The sequence below is a fragment of the Aptenodytes forsteri genome, unplaced genomic scaffold, assembly GCF_000699145.1.
Source record: "Aptenodytes forsteri isolate BGI_AS27 unplaced genomic scaffold, ASM69914v1 Scaffold298, whole genome shotgun sequence".
NCBI lineage: Eukaryota > Metazoa > Chordata > Aves > Sphenisciformes > Spheniscidae > Aptenodytes > Aptenodytes forsteri.
In genome coordinates this window covers 1136842-1161948 of record NW_008793956.1, presented here as the reverse complement: position 1 = coordinate 1161948, position 25107 = coordinate 1136842, and the positions used below count along the sequence as shown (strand labels likewise).

At 41.8% G+C, this 25107-nt stretch overlaps 3 protein-coding genes across 4 annotated transcripts in view; 1 reads left to right on the top strand and 2 right to left on the bottom strand.

Annotated features, from left to right (window-relative positions):
* The window catches only part of IKBKB (inhibitor of kappa light polypeptide gene enhancer in B-cells, kinase beta), a 14128-nt gene extending 14066 nt beyond the window's left edge, over positions 1-62 (bottom strand). Inside the window, exon 1 of the mRNA XM_009281849.2 lies at positions 4-62. Within this exon, the coding sequence (XP_009280124.2) occupies positions 4-62 (59 nt within the window). The remainder of the gene's footprint in view (positions 1-3) is intronic.
* A 1893-nt stretch (positions 63-1955) lies between these two features.
* Positions 1956-17511, top strand: PLAT (plasminogen activator, tissue type). Of its 2 annotated transcripts, XM_009278707.2 has the most exons (14): positions 1956-2073; positions 7617-7718; positions 8755-8794; positions 9207-9338; positions 9750-9863; positions 10229-10403; positions 10956-11047; positions 11305-11479; positions 11821-11906; positions 12303-12498; positions 12985-13121; positions 13210-13350; positions 14782-14930; positions 15791-17511. In XM_009278707.2, the coding sequence occupies exons 2-14, from the start codon at positions 7638-7640 to the stop codon at positions 15947-15949; spliced, it is 1677 nt and encodes a 558-aa protein (XP_009276982.1). In that variant the 5' UTR covers positions 1956-2073; positions 7617-7637; the 3' UTR covers positions 15950-17511. The 2 variants fall into 2 exon arrangements, with proteins under 2 accessions (XP_009276982.1, XP_019328041.1); XM_019472496.1 differs by lacking the exon at positions 9750-9863.
* Positions 17512-19148: 1637 nt separating this feature from the next.
* AP3M2 (adaptor related protein complex 3 mu 2 subunit) overlaps positions 19149-25107 on the bottom strand; it is a 9059-nt gene continuing 3100 nt past the window's right edge. The window contains exons 3-8 of the mRNA XM_009278594.2: positions 24628-24765; positions 24000-24085; positions 23338-23471; positions 22246-22453; positions 21280-21424; positions 19149-20842 (exon numbers count right to left, since the gene is read on the bottom strand). Coding sequence (XP_009276869.1) covers positions 20742-20842; positions 21280-21424; positions 22246-22453; positions 23338-23471; positions 24000-24085; positions 24628-24765 — 812 coding nt within the window. The 3' untranslated portion in view covers positions 19149-20741. The remainder of the gene's footprint in view (positions 20843-21279; positions 21425-22245; positions 22454-23337; positions 23472-23999; positions 24086-24627; positions 24766-25107) is intronic.

Genomic DNA, 25107 nt, shown 5'->3' with positions numbered 1-25107 from the left:
GGCCCGGCCCTGTCGCCGAGCCCACCGAAGAGCAGGGTAGTCGCGACCGTCACGGCCGCCATCCTTCCTGGAGTCAGGGACTCGGGGTAAAAGGAGAGTAGGGCTCGTGGGCTACTTAAGTAGAATAGCAGAGCTGCTGCCTCCTTCCCACAGCTGCTTTAAAATCTGCTATACTATTTATGTCAGTGTTTTGGCTTGGGTGGTGAGGTGGGGAACTATTCTGTGTGTTAAATCGGGTTTAGATATTGCTTCCTCCTGGGTTGGCTGACGTTAAGCACTTTAATGCCACAGCAAAGGCCCACAACAGCACAGGGAAGGAGATGCATGGCTCAACCTGCAGCACGGCCAGTTGCACGTGCTGAACCTGCAAAGGCCACCAGGCACGGAGGTGTCCTGTTAGGGGGATGTGGGCCTGCTGTAGGGTGTCATGATGACACACTTCATCACTAACATTAAACAGTCCTGCTGAAACTCTATCCTGAGACAGGATCAGCTTAGAGGTAAGCCAGTAGATGGTGCTTGAGAGAGGAGACACTATTATTGCTGGCTTTCCTAAAATATGTTAAGCACTACAAATGGCACCCACACCACACTCTCTAGACAGCTAGAGTTGTCCTTAAGCTGTGAAAAGCCAGGAAATAATAACTTCTGAAATCTTCCCCCATAGCCATTACTTTGTTAGCATCTTTAATCTAGAAGACCATTAGCAAATCGCTGTTATCTTTAAAAATAATATAAATTAGCCCCTGCTCACTCAGGGGGTGAGATGTCCAATCATCTTTTTCTCAACAACTGGGAGTCCCTTCCAGAAACAGTAAAACACAGCCGTCCTTAAATCAGATTTATGGCAGTAATGTTACCACCAGCACTGTGACTCTCAGAGAAATACATGTGATAATCTTGACATAGATTTCCATACAGAGAAGAGCTAAACATTCAGAGTAAACAGTGTTTCATCTTTGCCAATATGCAAAATAACCATTGCCGTGCTTCCCAACTGAGCACTCTATGCAGCTACTTCCTGAAGATGGAGATCCCTCACACACCATTTCTTATGTCTGTGCTTACACTAAATTGTATCAGGAACCTGATTTCTAGTGAATCAGTTCCTAAAAGTTAGGACACATCCATTACTGTAACAATTGCATCACCGACAGCTTTCATAACCCAGCCCTAAGTTCAGTTCTAAAACCAATCATTCAGATTTGCTTGCCACACTTTGATAACCTACTACCTCATGACTGCACCCTGATGAGTAGATCTTCATTTTCTAGGATGGACAGTATCAGCGAACATTTAACTCTTTGGTCCTCAACATGCTATTCCTTATTTCTATCCAAGGATCCTTAGAGGTTTTGCTCATTGTCCCCACTTAACTTGAGAGCTCCTCTGACCATTTCTTCTCCCAGTGGCACTGTTCATAGCATGCTTTGCTCCACATACAGGGTCCCTCTGCCAAAGATTGTCAATGGATGCCATTCAGAGCACAGCACACTACGCTCTTGCTCGAGACATGAGTTTCTCAGTACTACAACTGCAGTCTGCAGATTGCAGACCTCTGGTCATGTTAGAAATAATATACCTGTGCATTCACTTGGGGCACTGCCTGGGCAGTGCCCCCCTCACTTCCCTAGAAGCATGATGGGACAGTTCGTCATAAGGGATACCTACCGTTTTCACTGTCACTGAAGCTTAAGGTGTTCAATGGGGAAAAACTGTTTTGAAGACTGAATCTGCTCTCTAACTGGAAGAGAGAAAGAACAAAACAAACTGGCTGTAAAATCCAGCATGCCCCACTCACTTCAGCAAGCAAGCTTTCCTCCTGCCCCGCACAGACTCACTCCCTAATTCTCCGGACAACAAGCCACCCTGCCCTAGATCATCCCCAGATCCTCTGGAAGGGGGGGAGGAAAGCACGCCCTACTGCACTCTGGAGTCTCCACCCCCTCGAGTGGAGTTTTAAGTAGGACAGGAGCTGTTCAGAGAGATCAGAGCAGAGACGCAGAAAACGCAAAACCAGACTGGTCTGGAAACGAAGTCATCAGCTGACTACAGAAGAGAAAAAGCAAAAAGGTAGGTACTACTCTGCACCTGTTTAAAAAAGTGCATTTCCTGTTTTCAACATCAATGGCATTGTCATTAAATACAATTAAATATTATTATTTAATAAATCCCACTGAAGCACCATGGTAGTTAACTAACTGAGCTATTGCCTTTCAGCTTTTGAAGAGCTTCATAATGCTGGGTAAAGCTGCTAGCTTTCAATTGTTTCAAGAAGGCTTCAGCTATTCCAGAGAAAGGGCTGACAGCCTCAGGCTCTGAACAGTTAGCAGGGAGGAGTCTCCTGCACAAAGAACATTAGCAGAAAAACAAAACAAAGGAAGAGTTAGGGACAAATATCTTGATGGGGAGGAGAGACCCGGAGAGCTAGCTGTGAAAGGATAATTTATCGTCTTCCTGGGAGGAGATCAGACTATGCCTTTCACCCCAGGCTCCCAACCAGGATAATGGAGGGACAAAGAGGAGGAGGGCGGGTCTTCTCCAGTTCTCCCTAAACACGCTTCTTTTCAAATGCGGCCAAAACCACAGGAAATATTGAGAATGATTCCCAAAACAAAGCCAGAGTTTGAAATATCCATTTCCTCTGATGCTTTCGAAGACTACAGAATCTTACTTTTTTCTTGTTTTGTTCTGTTTTTTTTTTTATTAATTCTTTTCCCCAAAAGCAGAGGTCCGTCCACTGTTACATTTTAGAGAGAAATAGTATGAGTCTGATATTCACCTGCTCAGTTTAGAAAAGGGATACAGAAGCAGTTTGTCCAGAAGGCAGGAAAAGGCAGCAAGGATCTGCAATCTTTGCTTGAACTAGATCAAGATAGCTGTTCATCAGCAAGAAAGCTATTAGTGCTATAGATTCAGAATCAAAGTATTCTGGAATGGACATACTAGGTTATTGGGAGGCATACGGGGGGAGAGCTACTTCTAATTTCTATTAATGACTTTTTGTTCAACCGTGATAAGATACATCCTTTTTTAGGTCTTATTCCACATTGGTAAGAGAATACTCACACTCTTACTGCTTAGAAGGGCTGCTATTAATAATAAATTAATATGTGTGATTTAAAGTATTCCTGCTGCTGCTGCTTCAGCAAAGAGAGATAAATTTAGGGTATCGTATATCTTTATGTCCTAATGTACCTGAAAGTGTAGAATCAAAATGTCAGAACACCACATCTAGGCCTCTCGCTTATTGCTAGAGTATTTTTGATCAGACAGAAAGCAAAGAGTGAGAGCAGAAGGCACAAACTGTTTAGGAGAGCCCTACCAGAAAGCACATTGCTTGCAGATTTCTGCTTGGAGTCTTATAAACATGGTATTTTTCAAACAGCCATATGGTTTCAGTTTGATAGGGCTTATCATTTGGAACATTCCAATTGACTGGCCTAAGTTGTACCTTTCCCGAAACTGAAAATAAACATCTGGCAACATCTGTTACCAGTTTTCTATGCACAGTGGGACAGCAGCCACCAATGGATGGACAGGCATCCCCCCGTGGAGAGGGGGAAAGGAAGGGGGAAGGGCTGCAGCATTATAAAATAAGCTAGCCTGAACAGGGGCAGCAGAAATAAGTGGAAGAAAGGATGTGGCATCCGATGCAAGACAACTTTAGGGAGATTATCTGTCACATTCTGCAGTATAAGCATGTGCTGTGTAAGACTAGAATCCACTTGTATAGTGGACTATATGGGATAAACTGGATTATAACCATAAACTTGATTAAACCATGCAGGTGCTTTTTAAATAGGGACTCCTCCTTTCATGTCAGTCTCCAAGACCGAAATGCCTTTTTTTTTTTTTTTTTAAAATATGTTTCCCCTTCCCCCCTGAACACTAGCTATAGTTTCCTGCTGGTTTCAGGCAGCTAGGACTTCCTCCAAGATATTAGTTAGGACAGCTTTGCCACTCTGTCCTCTGACAAAAAAACCCCAAAAAACAAAAAAAAACCCAAACAGACTTCACCAGTGTTGCCTTGTTTTGGGGGCATCTTAGCAGGTACCTCAGAAATGAGGTCTCAATAGTTCTTTACGGTGCTTCCCAGAGAGGAATTCTAACAAAGCAGCTCAACTCAGATAAGTAGTTTCATTGAATGAACCTCTCTTTAACATGGTCTTAGCTAGCAGAATCTCATTTCTTAAAGCTGTCGATAAGATCTTCAAGCCTTCTCCACAGATAGCAACAAAGATGACCAGTGGTACTAACAATTAGCAAGTTAAAACCTTGCTACTGTGGGATTCTGAACACAAGCCTGCATAGCTCCAATAATGAGCTACAGCTGCAAGGAGTAAGGATAATATAACACAGAGTTACAGCAGCAACTAAATGACCCTGGGTAGCAGTTCAGATCATCCGCTTCAGCTTTGGGAATGCTGCTGATTTAGTTCAGGTTCAATTGAAGTCAATGCCTACTTGGAAATCACTCTTACAGCTTTTAAAAAGGCTTGCTATACAATGCAAAATGCTTCCTAAGAGGTAAGAAAGGGCTTGAAAGTATATAAAAAGTATACTACAAAATCTGCATACTAATACAAATCCCCGAGAGATGCTCTGAATTACAAGGATCTCATCATTAAGATGTGACCTAAAGACAAGACTTGGAGTAACTAAGGTTCTCGGAAGCTGTTCCTGTGACTCTTTTCAGTCTGACTTGCAACTTAAGTCTCCTCTTTGTGCGGTCTAATAATGAGAAACCACAGCCTAAACTATCCTGCTGTACTCCCAGTTCTGCTTCAGAGACTGGAATATTTGTGCCTTTTGCTTTTTCTTTGAACAAATCTTTAAAAAAAAAACCAAACCAAAAAAAAACCCCAAACAAACTCTCTCCCTTTTTTAGCCTTGAATCCCAATTTATGACTCATTCATCTGTCATACTCCAATTTCACCAGCTATTATCCAGCTGCCTTCTCTGGCTTTATGTAAACAGAGTCTGAGCTCCTAATTTCTGGAAGTAGTTTTCTCAAATAACTGGGTTAGCTTTCTACTTGCTCAGGGATCATATAACGTAGGTGATAAAAAGCTGATAGTGTGGGAGACAGCACCTGAATATTATTTCAAAGATTTGGAACTGCAGAGCAATCCGAGAGATTGGGAATGAAGTTATATCTTCTTGCCTGCTACTCTACCTCACTCCCAGCTCTTGGTTTGTATAGGAGGCATATTTTTAAAGGAAGGGAGAAAATGGACCTCTGGTGCTGGACTCATTCAAAGCAGGGGGGTTCCCGTCTACATCACACTCATGATTCGTCATCTCAGCCATCTAGACTGACTGCTATAGCAGTCTTGGTTAGTACAGAGGATCAAGCTAAATCTGTTCACATTGGTGATTACTTATGTCTTGTTCAACTGTAAAAAAGAGCTACTATTACTGCATGCAGGTGTAACTATTACTTTTAGGAAGAAAATTACAGATTCAAGTCAGGAAGCCTGTGATAGTTATTTGTCTTATTCTAAGAGCTCAGATTACATAATAATGACAACTCCAGTCCTTAAAAGCTATTACTCAACTGTGAAAATCGATAATACCTTCCCAATTTTTAATAGATGTATTGGACCTTGCTATTTAATGCCATGTTTCCAAAAAGTCCCATAGGCACTAAGTTTCTAAACTTCTGACACTGTATAATCATTTGTATCCATCTTACTAATTTAAGTTTTGCCATGAACAACAGCCTCCTCTCCCCCCCAACAGAGAGTCCTGTGGGTGTACCAATAAATCCTCATTTAAAGTCCTGCAGTTCAGCAGTGTTTCTAAATATAAAATAGAACTTCGCTAGCTACCAAACTCATGCTGCTAAGGTGAGGCTTTACTGGAGTTCTTTTACATACATACATTTGCCTGATCTTTTACAGTTACTACAAGGTCACCAAGATAAAAGAATGGGCAAAATACATTTTCTCGGAGATTTTTCCTACAGGGATTAACAGAGGAGCTGGGAGTGCACAGCAAAGTGCATTGCTTTCATAGGCAACAGACCACCTCAGAAAGCCCTTCACTGCCTTTGTCTGACACGTCCAGTGTATTTTTCTGCTATAAGGATGAGATTAGAAATGGCGTTTAGTACAGCAAGGGAAAAAACCCGCATTGCTTAATTTCAGCAGTAAAATTCTGTATACGCTCAAGACTACGCCATGTTATGAGCGTGTCCCCTGCTGCTCAGAATTTTCTCTCTGCCCAGCAGCTGCCCTAAACCAGTCAGCGCTTACACAAGGCGCTTGGCTTTGGTGAAAGAAATAATTTTTCCTCCTTTATCAGGAAACAAACTGGGGGAGGGGAAACCAGGGCGCAAGATGGTAGCATATCTCGCTGCAGTCAGTGGCTACAGAAATCTAAATTCATGCTTCTGCCGAGAAGCTTGCCTGCTCAAGGCCAGGCAGAAATAAATTTTGCTACAGTAGGAAGAAATACAGATGGATCACAGTACCCAAATGTCCTTCCTATAGCTGTCTGTGGCCAGGTCAGAGCAGCAGTTTCACCAGGTGGGAAATTAACCTCTGATGAGTGAAGAGAGAAGTAGATGTTCAAAGCAAATGAGATGAATGGAGGCAGAAATCCAGATTCATCTTTAACCCCAGCCATGCCACATCAGCCGGCGGTCTGCCACAGATCATTGGAGGTTCTCTCCCAAGACTACTGCTGTAGGAGACAGACTACGTAAGTCAGTCTGAAGGAAGCAGAAACTCCATGTGGGATGGAAGAGGGCTTTGTCTGAAGTGTAAAGCTGCTGAGGGGATTAGAGGGAATAAGATGTAGTTGTGACTGCATAGAAGTGACACAAAGAAAGAAATGCTGCAACGAATAAATGAGAACACCAGACCAAAAGCTAGCCTGCCAGCCAATTGCCATATTCCCCCTTTTTAGCAAAAGCATATGACAATAGTAGAAACTAAAAGCTCAGCTGGGGAGAAGCTGTAGAAATATTGAAAATCAAAAGACATAGCAGTGCTGTCCCCACCTATCATCAACCAAAGTCTCCTTGCCAACACGTCCTCTACACAAGAGAAGCCCTCGGTCTCACCCAGAGCAGCAGTCTGCGCAGAAAATGCAAATCCTCTTAAACCACTATTATCACAGACTGACCCTTCAGCCGGTTTTTGTGCCCCTGCAAGAGATCTCTTAGGTAGGCCTCCGTGACCTGAATCTCAATGAACACTTTCCAATCAGCATTACACTCCCTCATTAGACAAGTCCATCTCTCTAATAATGCACACGATACTGTTGGCTTCCAGCAATCTTGGGAAAAAGCACTTGGAATTTACTTCTACCAGCGTTATTCCCCAGGAAACTCTCTGCGTTTCCTCCAGACGTAAAAGGGTGTGTTTTAGCTTGTCAGGTTTCTAAGTTTATCAAGTAAAAGCACATCTGGGTCCAGCTTGGCAGTTTCCCCTGTCCAGGGACACCAGGACAGTTAGACCAGATGGCTGAGAACTGCAGAGTAGAAAGTGTGTTTTAATGTAAAAAGAATTTTCATAATTTAAAACCTTTATTTAAACTTAACCTTGAACTCCATTCACACTGTAAAATGCCTTGGTTCAACATCTTTTTTCTTTTGTCTCTATAGAAAACTTGAGATTTGGAAGTGATGTGGAAAACACTCAGAATGGAAGGCAAACTCCCATGTCTCCTCCTGCTGGTGGGAGCAATCATGACTGCTCAATGCCAGGTAAGAGGCTAATGCATCAAATAATGGTCTTGCCATCCTCCTGCGTTTTCAGCAGCACTTCCTTACCATCGACTCCAGCTGTCTGCATCAAACAGAAGGAGAATCTGGTTACATCACTAGAAATCAGAGGAAGGAAAACCTTACCAAGTAGTCTACCTCTAAGCTGGGATTTCCAGTAATGTGTTATCCTGGCTGGTTTTCAGTTCAGTAAGCAAGTCTTTTCCAAATCTTCTTGGTGTATCTGTTCACTGTCACCTTTCACTGTTAGTAAGAGTTCTATTGTGATCACCCTTTAATTTTCTTTCTATTGTCATCACCTTCATCATTACTCTCACTTACAACTGGACATCGATGGTTCCCATGTCCCCTCACTTTAAACCTCACATTGCACAGCTTGAGTAAACCCTACACAATTCTAAAATGTTTAGTCTCTTTCACAAAAAATTGCTATCCCAGCCTTCCTCTTTCTTTTTATGTTATTCTTTCTCTTGTGGCCTGATCAAAGCAGCTTTCTAAATTGGTTTCTTCCTTAAAACTTTATCCAAAATATTTTATTTAATTGGCTGCAGGAGACATCTCTCTCAAAGGTAATCAAGCTACAAAGGCTTATGGGGAAACTGCATGTCAATGAGCAAGAATAACTGCTTGTTCACATTTACTTATTTGGAAATTATTTGCTTGAACCTCCTTCAAATAGCAGAAAGCTGACAAGCTTTAGTTAGCACTTGCAATGCCCCAAGAGCACATAATCACTTCATGCACTATGTGAGTACAGCACATCCCAAGTTCACGTCACTCAGATGACAAGCAATCACCTGGTAATCTGTGGCAACTCAATGATTTACAATTCTCGGTACCCATGCTGAGGTACTAAAGGCGCTTTTCACTGTACTGTCTGACAAGGAGGGCAGACAGTTGCTCAGAGCTCCCCTGAGTCACAAGGCCTCAAGAAGAGGACTGGCTCTTTGGAGGCACTTGTTCTCTCAGTTTTCTTAAGAGAGCAGTTACTCACAGAATTAACCTTCTTTGCTTGCAGGGCTTACACGTGCGTTTCAAACGGGGAGCCAGATCTAGAGGTAAGCCAGGCAAACTACAACTGTGTTACCTGGAGCTTTATGAACACAGGAGGGGAAAGCAGATGATGCTGCGGGAACGGAGCCTGAAAGTTGTTTGTCACCGTTATCTGGATGAGTGATTCAGAAGGCAAAATACCAGACCGTTAATACCATCCACAACTCCAAGTACAAAGTTTTCCCCTCCCTCTGCTCTTTTTCAAAGAAAAAGAGGCTGGTCAATAGTGGAACAGTACACCCAGCAACACAGCAGTGAGAGAGATGGGACAGTTGTGGACTGAGAAGGAAAAAGGGCAGTCCGTTAGACAGGTGCTCCCATCACGGATACTTTTCTCCTGGAAAGAGAAGAGTTCTTTTGCTCAGCCAGGTCTTTTCCCTGAATCTCTAAAAGATTATTTCCTTTCTCCAATTACAGCTGTTTGCACAGACAATTCATCTGGAGAAATTTACCAGCACAGGGGGACCTGGCTGAGACTCTCAGGGAGCAGAATAGAGTACTGTAGGTGCAACAGTGGTCAGAGTCGCTGCCACACTGTGCCTGTCAGAGGTGAGTATGAAGAAGAAAAAGAGAAAGGAAATGGTGGGGGATGAGAGATTGTCCATCTAATCATCCTAAAGAACTCCACTGTCAGGGAAGGAGTTATCACACAGAAAATTTGTCTTGAAATAGAATAGGATAGAGATGAAAACACTAATACATACTGACTCAGGCATGTCCAGATCTCTGGAGTGGGCAAGGGGCTGAGGAAGGCTCCTAATAGTGTATATGGACAGAATGGAGCAAAAGAAGAATGTAAGCACTACACAAAAGACTATAAGCACATGACAATAACAGGCAGGCAGGGAAAAATAGAACAGGCTAAAGGAGACTGGCAGGAGAGGAAAGATGGGTATACATTGCCAGCTTCTTACTTCTGTGAAATCTAACAGTATTTCCTGGCTTTTGCTTATTCCACAGCCTGCACTAGAAATAAATGCTACAACGGGGGCCAATGTTCACAGGCATATTATTCTCCACAGCTCTTCATCTGCCAGTGCCACCAAGGTTTCTCTGGGAAGCAGTGTGAAATAGGCGAGTATACCATGTCAATTACTGTGAACAACGCTACTGGTTTTAGCTATGCAGTGCAGAAGGATGAGGTACCCAGAAGCTGCTGCTGTATACTAGGCTCTCTGTTAAGTTGCCTCTTTTTATTCTAAAGCTAATACTACAAAGAACTTTTAAGAAGGACATCTGGGCTGTTCTCAGTGTCTCTTAATAAAACTCTAAATTATGGAGCTGAAGACCTTCATGTATATTTACAGTCTGCCTGGCAAGGCATTTTCACCAACTTACTAGACAAGACATCTGGGAGCCAAGTTTAAACAGAACAGAGACTGGGGAAGCAGAGTTTGGGATGCTGTCCTTACAGTACCATTTTGTTTCCTTTTGTTCAGATACTGAAGTTAAGTGCTACAAAGATGCTGGAGTAACATACAGGGGTACATGGAGCATAACAGAGAGCGGAACTGAATGTTTAAATTGGAATAACAATGGCTTGATGGACCAGACGTACAGCAGCCGAAGAGCGGATGCTGCTGAGCTGGGACTGGGCAATCACAACTATTGCAGGTGAGGTCAGAGCCACAGGAATCAGCCCATTCTAAGAGCTTGGAGCAAAGGAACGGCTGTTTGCAACAGTCTAATACCAAGCAGAGAATACTGCACAGGTGCAAATACAGTGCAGCCCATGAGCAGCAATTGCAGCTTCTGTAGACATATCTGAACTTCAGATCTATCTAGACTGGATGCTTATGACAGACTACAAAATGTATACATCTCTCACCCTATAGTCTTTCCCTTGTCCCTTCTCAGTGCCTAAAAATCCCTTTGTAAGCCAGTTTCCTGCAGCTCTAGATCCTGCTCAAAACTCTAAAAACATAGTGCTTCCTGCACATGAACTAAACTGCACAAACAAGCTGTCCACTCCTGCTAGCTACTGGCTGTCTCATCCTCACGTCCATGTACTCCACAATTTTATAATTAAAATAGGAATCCAAACTACTTCTGATGGTTCAGTCCACGTCTTCACTGCAGAGTAGGATTAAGTTACCGAACTAGATGGCAGACATGGGACTAATAACAATAGCTTTGTAATGATGCATAATATCATAACTCTTTCAGAAACCCAGATGAGGATTCCAGACCTTGGTGCTATATCTATAAAGGGGGAAAGTACATCTGGGAACACTGCAGTGTGCCCTCCTGTTCAAAAGGTACATGCAGGGGGACAGGGAATGGACTTTAGAGCTTCCATGATTCACTGCGTATATAAGGGTTCTCTGTGGACTCGCACTATTTCTGTAGCCTGAAAAGTTGAGACTCTCACGTTAAATGTTTAAGCTTTCAATATTTATGACACTGAGAGACTGAGATAAGTATAGCTAATATGTAGATGCCTTGACAGAAATCACAGTTAGGAACAGCTGATGGGTTCACATCCATTGGTTAACGTGCAGCTTTCTTATTGAAGTTGGGAACATCAACTGCAAATCTGGAAGAGGCACAGATTACCGAGGCAGCCACAGTATTACCAGTTCTGGAGCTACCTGTTTGAGGTGGAATTCTCAAATCCTTGTCAACAAGTTATATACTGCTTGGAGAAGAAATGCTTACCAGCTGGGCCTTGGTAGTCACAATTTCTGCCGGTATGTAGTCCACTATAGAATTAAAAAAATCCCACCAAACTTCCTTGTGGTACTCTTGAGGCAGGGCTCTAGTCTTTTACATGAGTTATTAAGGCACGGGAAATACATTATACTGCTGGGAATTAAGCTCACTGACAACAGTAATTTTATTCCACCTGACCTATCTATGCTTCTTTAACATCAGACTCCACAAATGCAAATTCCACGTGCCCCTAGGGCCCTCTGTATCTCTAGAAAAATCAAAAAGGGTACACTCAGGTTACAGTCTGCCACCTTTAGGTCTCCCCAAACTCCCTGCAGATCTGATAATACAAATAGCTCTTCTCTGTCCTGTGCTGCAGGAATCCTGACAATGACAGCAAGCCCTGGTGCCATGTACTGAAAGGAAATCAGCTCACATGGGAGTATTGCAACGTGCCTACTTGCTGTAAGGATCCTAGCACTCCTGATTCTTCTTTCTTTGAGGCATTACTGTTCTGCATGTCATTTGTATTAAACTCAAGCCTCTTACAGTAAAATAAGAGCTGGGGGGGGAAAAGAAAAGCTTTTTAGAGCAGAAAGATTCTGTGGCTCCACTCTCACAAAAGTGCCTTTTTCTCTGCCAGAAGGGAAGACTGCAGAAATGGAGGACAGAAAAGGCAGGGTTTCCTTACTGTATTTTTCAAATCAGAATACAAGTTTCCTAGGAAACAGGAATGAGTCAGATACTAAACAGTTCATGCCAGGCTGCCTCAACATGCACTGACAACTAACAGGCTCTTAACCCAAACTCAAAGCAAGAATGCCTGAACAAGAAGCCTATTTCTGGGTTTGTCATCCACAGCCACCTGTGGCTTACGGCAGCGCAGAGTACACCAGTACAGGATTAAGGGTGGCTCCTATGCAGACATTGCAGCTCACCCATGGCAAGCTGCCATCTTTGTGAAGCATCGCCGAGCTCCTGGAGAGCACTTCCTCTGTGGAGGAATTCTGATCAGTTCCTGCTGGGTTTTGTCAGCTGCTCACTGTTTTGAGGAAGGGTAAGTTGAGGATTCAGTACTGTCTGGGGGAAAAAAAATCTGGAAAATGGAAACATCCAGTATAGCCTTACTGGAAGTGTAAAAGACTTGGAAAAAAGCTCTTTATCCCAGTAAGTAATTCTACACTAATGATTATAGAGTTAGTTGTGCTGAGCATTACAGACAGGCATTTATAGGGCAAACTAGCAGCATGGCATTAAGGTACCACAGCAGAATATCAAATAGCTGAAGAACAAAGTTGTCAGTACTGATGCAGAGCCATCTGAAACTTGAGAACAGCAAGGGGCTGGCAGAGGAGCTTTGCCACGATGGCTGTAAGCAATTAGCGCAAAAACAAAGGCAAATAGGACACTTGAGGTCAAACTGCCTGGGTAATGAAGTAGTAATAGTGCTAAAATAAGAAAAGCAGAAGCTCCAACAGTACATCTTCAAGGGAAGGGTCCACTCCAGTTAACACGGGAAGAAAGTAAGACTCTTGTTCTTCAGCTTTAGTACAGATCAGCTGAAGATTGTGCTGGGTAGGACTTCCCGAGCAACTCCAGAGGCAAATGAACAAAAGTTTCAAGTGAAGACCTACACTGTGCATCAGAGATTTGACTCAGAAAACTTCAACAATGATATTGGTAAGAACTTTTCTGACCTTGTGACTGGAAGGGTCGCAGTTGGCTCAAGTTTGTGGTTAATGAAGTGGGGATTTTTTTCCCTCTTCAGCTCTGTTGCAGTTGAACTCGGATGCAGAAGACTGTGCTATTGAAACAGACACTGTCCGTGCTGCCTGCCTTCCAACACGAGAACTGCAGCTGCCTGACTGGACTGAATGCGAGATCTCTGGTTACGGCAGAAATGAAGAATGTAAGTAGAAGATACTATGTCCGAAGTTTGGGCCCCCTGCCCTCAAAGAATTCAAGCCTTTAGCATCACTTAATGTGTGACTCCCTGAATTATTATATGGGTGCTACAGAACGTATGCGTAAGCGGGAGATACACAAAAAACAAGTTTTGCTGTAAGTTACTTCATTCTTCTGAGTTCTGTCAGCTGCATGGGCTACTAGAGTCTTCCTTGATACTCCCCAATAGTAGAAACACAAAAAATGGCACAATGGATAAGGTAGGAAAGACAGAAAATTTACAATCAGGGCTGCCACATTTCTGCTGTACTGAGTACATTTAGATATTGTCATTCTGACAGAAATCCATTTCTGTCAAGATTTAATACACTATACAGTTGCAGGTAGTTGCATTATTCTAAAAGATACATTGGCTGTGCAGTGGTTAGCAAAAAAAAAAGCTAAAGAAATAACAATCCTAGATATATATTAAAAGGCTGGCTAAATGGTTTTTAAAGTGAGCTACAACAAACAGGAATAAAACCTGTCTGAAAGTATACACAGGTTGACCTATATTTAAAACAAACAAAACCCCCAGCTCTTATTTTACTGGCACTTTCTACTAATTTCTTTTTATTCACTAACTTGTAAACCCTTTGAGACAGACTGTGAAGCATCCATCGTAACAAAACCTAATCGTGATTTGAACCCATAGGGTTTTTGGAACAGACTTGAAGATTTAACATGTAAGTGTGGCATAAAGTGTTTTTAAAGTGCTTTTAAAGCTAGTCCTCAGCATTCCTTACAGGGACTACAGGATAAATTCTTTGAGAGGGAAAGGATGCTGCAACTGTAAATCAAAACTAGACTGAAAAACAACAAACCTGCCAACTTTCAGCTTTGTGCAATTGCAGCTATGCAGGAGAATAAAACCAACACCCAAAACAAACAAACAATAATTCCCTTCCATTCCAACATAACACAAGTGTACATTCCTATCCAGTTACTCAGTATTGTGTATGACAAGACATCTGATTTTTGTTAGCACAAGTCTAATACTAAAAAGTCAGGATCCTGTTTCATACAGTTAGTGATTTTCATAGGCACTTCCTGTGACTTCATTTTGATTGATGTAACTGTGCAAAGACGACTTACTCATCCAAGAAACCCAGCAGTCTTTAATTTGGAGCCTACAAAAACCTCTTTAGCATTTAAGCTTGCTAAAGAAGCAATAGTCTCTCTCAACTAGATTTAAGCTGTTCTCACTAGCAAAGCAGAACCCCCAAGAATTAAAAAAGACCCTTTGGCAAGGAAATACTAGTTCAGCCATTCCCCCACCCCCAGCTACTTCTGTTTACTCTCCCCTAAACTACAGAAACTGAACTGCAATTTTTTTTTTTTAAATAATTTAAATAACAGACGTATATACGTATTTTTATTGTCATTTTTCTTCCAGTTTCTCCATTCTATTCGGAGCACCTGAAGGAAGGCCATGTCAGACTGTTTCCAGCCAGTCGGTGCACAACACAGCATCTAGACAACCGGGAAGTTACAGACAATATGTTATGTGCAGGAGACACAAGGCACCTTGATGATGCCTGCAAGGTAAACTGTTCCTCTTTTCTTTTTAGGTCTGTCCTTGATAGTCTGAGCTAACCAAACAAAAAGCTTCAGAAAATAATTTAAAGAAGTTCTGCATTTGGCTACATGGAAGTTCTAGTAGACTTTTGTTGAACAGAACAGAACTGCTGCATCCTTTCTTTTTTCTTCCCCTGCCCCTCATAGCTGGGAAAGCAGGCCACACTTAACCAAGCAAACCAGAACAATACAGATAGAAAATCCCAAATATAGGAAATACCACAAAACTGAGCAGGAAACTCCACCTCAGCAGCATTTCCTAATATTTTCTCTTATGTGAGCATGCAAAACACTCAGCAGGAGGTTCTGTAAGAGGAAGGGGGTGCCGCTCTACTGTAAAGTGGAAAAAAGAATAAAGGCCAAAAGATGGTGGAGAACGAGCAGCTGTAACATGAGGAAAAAGGAGGGCATGCATTCAATCCATATCCTTTCAATTTAAACAGCTCTCTAATAATTTTGCTTTACTGTTACACACAGCAGTATAAAACACCCTGGATCTTTATAGCTTGAATAAGAGCATTCCTCTTTTTGTCCTTATCAACATCTCACCTACATTTCATAAATGAGCACCATACAGAAAGTTAGATGCTTTAGTGTTAGTTAGATTTTTTTGGGTCTCTCCCCATGAAAGGAGCATTGTGGGAGTCTGGAACACAAAAGCGGCTTACGTGAAAGTGCTGTTACTAAGAGCTCTCGATTTGTGAGCATACTACATAGGGCATTTCTGTAGACACCAATGCACCACTAAAGCCAGTGGGGGGGGGGGAACAGCACAAAACCAAACAAACAAAAAAGGAGATTGTTACTAACCTGCTACTTCTCTGTAGGGCGACTCTGGAGGGCCTCTGGTCTGTATGAAGGATGATCGTATGTATCTAATTGGAATCATCAGCTGGGGAATAGGCTGTGGCCGCAAAGACATACCTGGCGTTTATACAAATGTGAATCGTTATCTTGACTGGATTCAAGACAACATGAAACCCTGAGAAAGAAAAATGTACTATCCACAATCTTGTGGCAATGCCCTTGCAGCTTCCTTCTGGGTGCTTTAAGGATGCTGACAGGGCTTCCTGTTTGTCCAGATGCTTATGACTTTCAGTACAAGAGGAAGACAAACTGCAATGTGTGGGAAGGGCGCATTCTCAAATTATTCTCCTTTCCTTATTACAGGTTATTGGAAGCTAACACTCCTTTCCCCCCACATCCCCAAGCTTTCTCCTTGCATCAAGTCACATGAGTACAATTAAAAATAGATTTTGGCCCGAGAGAATAAACCAAGAGAGAACATCATGCATCCCATGAGCAGCTATGTTGTTTTGGGAATGGGTGTGAACTGAGGGCAAAGGGGACAGATTTAATTTCCTGAAAACTTCATCTCCCTCCTTCTTACTTGGCTGTAAATTTGGAAGACATTCCAGTCAGGCTTAAGCTCTGTCCTTATACCATTTTACTTTGGTTATTTAAGCTGGTTTCAGCTTGACTCCAATAGAAAGAGCAAAGCTGTAGGCATGGGCTGCTTATTTCCTTATCGATATACTACTTGGTTTTTCAGTTTGGATCTGATTCATTAACAGAGTCTGAGCTTAAAGTCTCTGAGCAAATCCAGGATGGCATGCTTGTTAGGACATTCTATTCTTGCACTTGCTTTTCCTCCTGGTAGGAACTAAATATTTAAATAAATATGGAATAGGTAAAAATCTTAACACCAGCCTTATCTGCCACAGAATCAACACATTACTTTTTGACTATTAAATTTCTGTGCATTATCATCTGATACGAAAGCAAAAGCTCTCTCTTTAGCACAGCAGGGCAGAACAAAGGACAAGTCTAATGGTAGCAGTTTTAGGTGTCTGCTAGATTTACATCCACAAGTAAAGATCAAGTCAAATGTCACAAGGCTGCATTTGTCCTTTAACAGAAGACAGGACAGGTATAACCAAGTCACCATGGACTAGAATGTCAGTAATCAAGCATTACTTGCATTGCAGTTGCCATGTGATGCCTAGTGGTATCTATGCATGTCCTGAGAGTTAAGCCTCTTTGAGAGATACTTTTTAAAACAATTGGACAAGAGAGTAAGAGAAAGCAGGTGTGACTACTGTTTACAAAAGGAAAAAATTCTATTGAGGTTACAAAAGGAGTTTAGCTTTAGTATCAATCAGGCATTGTAGCTAGAAAACTAGTCTTGTATTTGGGAAATTCAAAACATTATAACTCAAAATGTTTACTCTCACAGTTTTAAGGAGCTCTCTGATGATCTACTAGCACAGCCTCTAGTCAAATAAAGAAGCTTATATAATAAGTAAGTACAGAAGAGAGATTTGGTAAGGACGCCCGTTACTTCCTCAAATAGGTTTTGTAAATGGCAATTTTACAAATGGTCCATATCTTTCTAGCTACCAGCTTAGAAACTGACCTCAGAGATCTTCTCTAATGTCCTCAGAGAAACAGTGGTGTAAGTCCAGTTAGCTTCAGCAATGAGTCCCATATTCCAGCCAGTGGAAGGGGAAAAAAACCCCAAGTTGTTCATTAAAAAAGTCACAGTTCAGTTTTTTTGGTGTGATTTTTTTTGTTGTTGTTAGTTGTATTTTATTAAGTATTAACCTTGAGAAAAAGACAAATTAACTTCCATTCCTCTCCCCTAAACCCATTTCCAAGTGCTGCTGCGCCTTGCTATCCTGGTATTCACAAGCCTGCCAAATATCTGCAGCCTGTAAAACACCCAAAACTGTTCCAATGAGTAACACAGGTAAGTGTCTTCAGGAACACAACTTTTGTTCCACAATTCAAACAGTCTGTTAAACACAGTGTTTGAGCTTGATGTCATCTAACAGCCACCAATACAATGTAACTGAACCACACCTGATACTGATCTTTTAGAAAAATACATCCTACAAAAATATAAGTTACAGAGAACAGTTTTACGCCACAGCTGTTACCAGCTCCTTAAAGATACCCTTACATGAAATATTCAAGGTGACACGAGGGCTACACAAGCCTTAGCTGCCATCTCTGCACTGGTTGCTTCCTTCTATCCTGGTCTGCCTTCTGTGAAGTCTTCTCTGCGGCTGACTTAAAGAAGGGCCCAGAATCAACTCAAATTTTTTCCAAATGCTTCTTTATCCCTCATTTTGTAATAGATCCTTAATCTGGGAGATATACCAAATCCCAGTCCAAAAACTAGAACTTACGTTCTCCAGCCTTACTTTAACGTCTTGCATTTCATTTCTCAAGTTACTGCCACATGGCTCAGTGCATTTAACTGCATTTCTCTGGCTTGTTTACCCATTACATCCCTCCCTGATAAAAATCCCTGAGATAGTTTCCATCTCTACAACATCAGCTTTTGCTCTTCTTGTTTTTTTTCCCCTACTTGTCCTCTTCTAGCACACAGTAGCACCATCTTGAGACAAGGTCTAAGATAATAATGACTGCCATCTCCTTGCCTCATCTTTCTTCTCACTTTGCAGTTGATATTGTCATATTCAAGTTCTTTCAGAACCTAAGTCGACATCAGCATTTATTGTAACTGAAGTACACAGCTACACCTCACATTTCCCCCCAAAACTCCTTGTATCATCATCTACCAAGTTATCTCACTGATGTTGCTTCCTGCTTCCCCCTTCTGCCCTGCTTCATCTTTCATTCCATAGGAACTTGCAGTCATCTCAGACTGATACAGAAAGCTTGTCGTAAGGGCCAGACACCCTTATGCATACAAGAAGCCTTTCAAGATCTCGAGTAACACGAATCACTTCAGCAGGAAAGAAAAGATACTTTAAAAAACAAAGCTACAAAGCTAAAGGACAATATCAGTACTTGAGGAGCAGGAAGGTGAAGAGGTATTTAATTGTCTTCATAATTAAAGCACAGCCCTTAGCCTGCTACCCAAAACCCTACCTAGTAAACAAAAATGGTTCAGCTGCATTCCTAAAGAAAGTTTCACTGTGGTTCTAGGAAGAGCTCAGCATTCCTTTTGGGAAACGCTAAGAAAAATTACCAAGAAAGTAATTAATTTTAGCTTTTCAGACAGTGACTTAGTCCCAAGCTTACAATCCCAATTGCATAAACACATTTATCTCCCTAAGGCACCCGCTATCCACAATCCAATTGGCATAATTTACCTTCCTCCTCAAATACCAACTTCTTGTAAAGCCCACACAAACCACTCTGAAATGACACAGATGACATGAAAAAAATATTTTTATTGATGCCCTTGCTGAAGGTTATATTTGCACTGAATGTGCTCAGCAGTAAGGCCACCTGCTATGGCATTCATCAGTTGCACTGGAACTTGCAATTCCAGAAGCAAGATGCCACTCATCCACTGCAAGTATCCATCACATGCAAACCAGAATGTATGTTATCCTTTGTTTATGGTCACCTTGTTCTGTTCACAAGCATGAGCTGTACATGCTGGACTCCACAGTCACCTGACAGATGCTGTAGTCACATGTACAGCAGCTTAGGGACAAGTTCTGTTGCCACAGAGAAAACACATGGGCATCTAGTCGCCAAAGAGCACATTACAGAATATGGAACAGTGCAGATGCCTCTCATTTCATATTTATGCTGTACAGAAAGATGCAGCATGGACTGGAATGGGCAGATGCAGCAACAGCTCCTGCAGAAGAGATGGTCCCAGTGAAAAAATCCAGCGTAGGCTTGAATCCACCTGCACAGCAGCTGATTGGTACAGGAACTGGAATGAGGTAGGACAGCCAGAAACACTACAAAGGTACCAGGACACAATTATCTCAAACACAGACATCAGTGAGCAGGAGAACAGCAGTATCACCTTCATTTGTAATAGGTAGGCAGAGTCAAAAAGAGGTTCCAACAAGTTACTAGGATAGCGATCGTCTTCATTTAGCCACAGCTTCAGTTTCCATCAGAGTGCTATGTCTCCAGAAAAATTCTCCTGCCTCTCTCTCTTCCCTGACTCTCCAAAGAAGCTAGGAGAATCCCTACCTTCAAATACTGACGAAATAAGAAGAGAAGCAGAATTACATTCAGATGTCACCACCCATCAGTTACAAGATCACATGTGCTATAGTCAGCCCTTCATAGGATACCATACTAAGATTTAGATTGGTTTCCAGTCTATCTTCAGAGATTCAAGATACTTGATGACCAAGATGGCTTATGAAATAGCTAGAAAAAGCATCCAGTTCTTCCCTTCCTCCCTCTGTGGCACCATCCCCAATCTCAGGCTTCTTAACTTCCCATCCTGGGTGGGACAATCTACCTTTCCACTTCTTCCAGTCCCTTTGAGGCAGAATGGCTAGATGATCTCTCTGCTGCCAAGAACTATACAGCTCTCCACCCTAACGCCCAGTGATGGAGAAGGGCAGATGCCAGACCATCACACTGCAGTTGAAGTTTGTAGAAATTCAACTTTGTATCATCTACAAAGGGATAAAAGCAAACCAAAATATAAGGACGAGGGATTATAAAAGGCAATAAATCTCTAGAATTTCCTTTAAGACAGCAAAATGAAGGTGATACAAGCTTATATAGCTGACTTGCTAATTCCAAGGGACCTGAACACCTCTCCCATCTGCCGTTGTTCCAAATACTTCAGACTCAGCTAGGGATGAGATGGTTTCAGGTCAACCTTACTTTTCCCTGCTCCCCAGCACCCTAAGCACTGGCTCTCCTGCTCATGCTACTACAGGCAAGGGAGCAACCCTAAACAGATAGATGGGGTAAGAGGCTGCATCCAACAGCCAGGGACAGGAGAAACAGGAAAGTGCTCTTCCTCACTATCAGGATCCTCTAGGTTCGGACTTGGAACTTGCCCGCCTTAGTCATGTATTTTATCCCCTTGAAGGGCTTGTACTTCTCCCCATACATGTCCAAGCGATTCACCTTCAGTCCTAAAGACAAACAAACACAGCATAAGACTGACTGCTGCCAGAAACAAAGCAGACAGGCCTTCAGGATAAAGGAACAGAAGATCATACTAGATGTGCAGAAAGCATAGGGAAAGTTTTAGCAAGCAGTAAACAGAACGGTGAAAAGCTGACAACTGCTAATTGTCAGAATCATTCTTTACAAACACATCCATACCCTCAAATTCTTTATAGGTCTGTAAGCACGAAACGCAAGGAAATGTAGATAGGCTGTTTCACAGAGCATCAGAGAGAACAAATCCATGTATGTGTAGTCAAAGCACACTTTTTTTTTTTTTACTTGAAGAACATGTTTCAGATAGAATGTACTTCAGAAGGCCTGCAGAGCTACTTAAGCTACGTGCAGAGTGAGCACTGACACAGCAGAGAATATTCAGCTTCTTTACCTGACAGTCACTTACCAGATATAGCCAGCTGCTGAATTTTAAACTGCAGGTTAATGGTGGGGTTTTCATCTGGTTTTGATGTCCCAGCTTGCAGGCTCATGCTCCCCTTCAGGCTCGGCAGCTTCTGGGGGTTTATTTTTCCCACATCCCATGACAGCAACTTCAAGGAACAGAAAATGCAGCAGTGAAACAGAAATGCTGTAACACCCTCTAAAGAAAAGTCCCCTTCCAATGACAGCTTTTAATGTTTCTTTATGGAAAAGGTCTTTGTCTTAGTATCTTGCCTTTCATATTGGACAGACATAGTACAGGTTTGAGGAGCAGCTGCCTCGGACCTTTGTTCTCCCTCTCTCTTTCCATGAGGTTCCCCAAAAGCCTACCATGAATGATGTTTCCACTACTTGTGCTACAGGCCCCATTTCCTATGTGTAACAGTGACAAAAATAATGCAGAATTGCCTCCTTTCCACGTGGCTGAAGCAGTGTTGCTTGAGGCTCTACTGTAGGTAAACCATCAAATTTAATTTTGCAATAAGAAAAAAAAAAAGTGAACTCCCGGGGAGGACAACCAAACAACAAAACCAGAACACCCCAAAACAAATCAAAACCCACTAACTGCAGTGTTTGCAAAGGACCAAGCCTAACATGCAGTACTAAGCATGACAACTAGATATGCAAAAGCTTGTAAAGCATCCACCAGACTAATGCCTCATCATACAATACCAGTTCTTGGATTTTCTGCACACACCAAGCAACCAGAACTACAATCCACTCAGACACTGAGCTATTTGTTGTGGGGATTAAGACAACTTCTAGTATGCAATTGTCCAGAAAAAGTTCTCACCCCAAGAAAAGATACTGCCTTCAGAAAAGCAATGTTCAAGGAAACGTTCATGTAAGCATGAACAGCTCAACTTCATTTGCTGAAAGGTAAAAAAGATTAAAAAAAAAAGTAGTATCTAATTTCTCTCTTTCCTCTCACCTTTGTAACTGGATCGAAGATATGTGTTCCCTGAGAGGGTGTGAGGGTCATATTTAAGACACCTTTTGGCATCTGGCTAGTGACCATCACTCCCTCTACAGTCTTCCCCATAGTCTGCTTCGGCCCCACTGTGATCTCAAAACGTCCCAGTGAGCTGCTATCACGGAAACTAATGTTGTGTTTAACGTAGACAGGAATTGCCACAAGACTGGAATAAAGACATGAACAGAAAGTCCTTGTCAATCTCTCACCTTCATCTTTGCTTTTTCTGATGTAGTCCTTGCCTTCTACACTGAAAACATTGGAAACCAATCTCCTTAAAAGAGAATGAAATCCTACGCTCATTTGTTTGATCTAAGAGCAAAGTCAGAATCCTGTTCTCAAGTCTTAATTGCACTTTTTTAAAATCAAGCTTGCCATATCTTAGTTTTCTACCTCTCTACAGGACAGGTAACTACATCCAATATTAACAGAAGACTTGAGCAAAGGATGAGGAATATTTTTGCATGTCACAATCAAGCTGGCAAGTAGTTCCAAGCAGTGCAGCAGCACTTTGAACTTCCATGTTTGTGCTTTCGGATGAATTTCCTACTCCTTTTCACCTAGTTGAGATAAGTCTGACAAAGTCTAACAAAACGCTTTAGCATCTGTAACCCCAATTAGTACTTGGTAAGCTGCTTCTAGAAAAGAATGCAAACAATGGACAAGAACTTGTAGTTCTATTAAGAGAGATGTCAAAAAAACAACTAGATTACCAAACTATCTTGTTTTATTCTAGAAGTTTTTCATAAACGTAGGAAATCAACAGCTTGATTACTCCATACTGCCTAATTCTTTCCCTCTCTAGTTTGTTCATCTGCTACTAGTCTATGAAAAACGCTGGCTGACCAAAAAGAAATGACAGAATCACTGCTCCAAACAAGGAGAAAACGTGTTTTTTTAAAAAAAGGAAAAGTGCAAGGTACCACGCACCATTACTTCATTTGGCACAACATGCCACCTGATCTTTAAAAAGCAAATTCTTTTTTTTTTTTTCCTCCTAGCTAGGAAGATCCAAATTTTTTAATTCACAGCACTACATTCATCACCTACTTCTGAGCACTGACATGGTAGGAGAGCAACCGAAAATTTCCATCAGGTGGAATGAAGGAGAGTATTCTCTCTGACTCCCAGCGCTTAAAACGCACACATGGATGAAAGCTGACATCATCCAATAACCGAGGGTTCTGAAATAAAAGAAAGTCACAAGGTTAGTGAAGGCAGTACTACTTAAAATAACCTCCTCTTCTTCTCAGTCGTCTATCCATGAAGGCCCTATCATTTGACTCACTCTGCCCACTTGAAGGTATCTACATTCAGACATGTTAAGCTATTTGATGCTGTTACATCTGTGTGGTAGCAGTACGCAATAACCTCTATCCTATTTTAGAAAATTCATTCATGTCAAATAATTACATTGATGCACACTCATAAAAAAAGATGGCCCTTTAGGATATCAGCCTAAAGCACCACTGTATCTCAGAAACTTAGTCACGGCCCACACTAACAGTACTTTTAACAAAGAATCTGAAAATAAAGCCTTTAGGCTCAAAGTTGCTGAAGTTCATCATGAGTTTCCATTGTCAGTTCTTTCTCTTTTTGTTTGGCATACCCAGGTTCTGATCTACTGGAATCCAGCAGCATGAGACTGAGATCCTAGTAGCAGGGCTGGGAAACCCTTTTAAAAATACTTAAGATACATCCTTGAGCTTTACCATAAAGGAGAGGGTAAGGTCTGGCATCCCAGTCAGCTTGACACAAGCATCAATCACCCCTTGGATTTCAGCAGTAATCGTGGAACCTGCAACAATAAAGTAAACATGGGAGGTTATGCGAACCTGATCAAAAAAAATCCCATATGTGGAAAAACTATCAATGGGGAAGAAGGAAATTTATTATCTTTATGAAATGTCATGGCTCATTATGTTGCCTGCTCAACATTTTTCTCATTCCCAACAACTTCTAGAGAAGATGCATACAAATAAGAACCACTGACACCAGCAACGTCCATTTTAATGGCCAATGACAATAGCTCCAAACTCTAACAAGACTAAGATGCACAAAAACTAAGGAGATAGTGCTGTGCACAATTTTCACTTGCCTTCTGTTTTCTCCAATACAGAATTGCTTACAAGACCTCAGGAACAAGGACAAGTGAAAACCTTGGTACCGCTCTAAAATTTTTGACTGAATAGCACCTACAAGTTGGCAACATTCCAGAGTAAGAATAGGAATAGAGCTTCCCACACTTAGATGAGGGAGCTTCTCTTTGAAAACCTAAATCTCTCTTCAGGCAATATCAGGACAAGTTACCCTCATCTTAGCCAGAAGCAACTTCCATACCTGATTTGTCAATGATTGCATCTATCTCCTCAATCACATCAAAATACGCCTCATTGTTGGTATATTTTACACCAGTACGTCTCCAAGGCACCACTGATAGCTGTCCAGTAGGAAGCTGGTCACCCACATTAGTGCTTCCTGGAAAAAGAAAGGCAATCACAGTGCTCCAGAACAAGTCCTTGGCCTCATATAACTTAATTGTAATTAATCCCCGAGAACCTTTATCTCTTTGTAGGAGAGCAATTACTCTTCCAGACTCATTGTTTGTATTCTGCAATTTACATCTCTCTCACATCCAACTCAAACATACCACAATAAGGCATGGAGAAGTGTAACTTTTAAAAAACAAAACCAAAAGCCACCCCAACAAAAAACCCACACCAAACTAACTCATCCAGGAAGTCATGTCATGGCTGTAACTGGAAATGTAATCTGTCTGTTTCGGTTTAAAAAAAAAAAAAAAAAAAAAAAAAAAAAAAG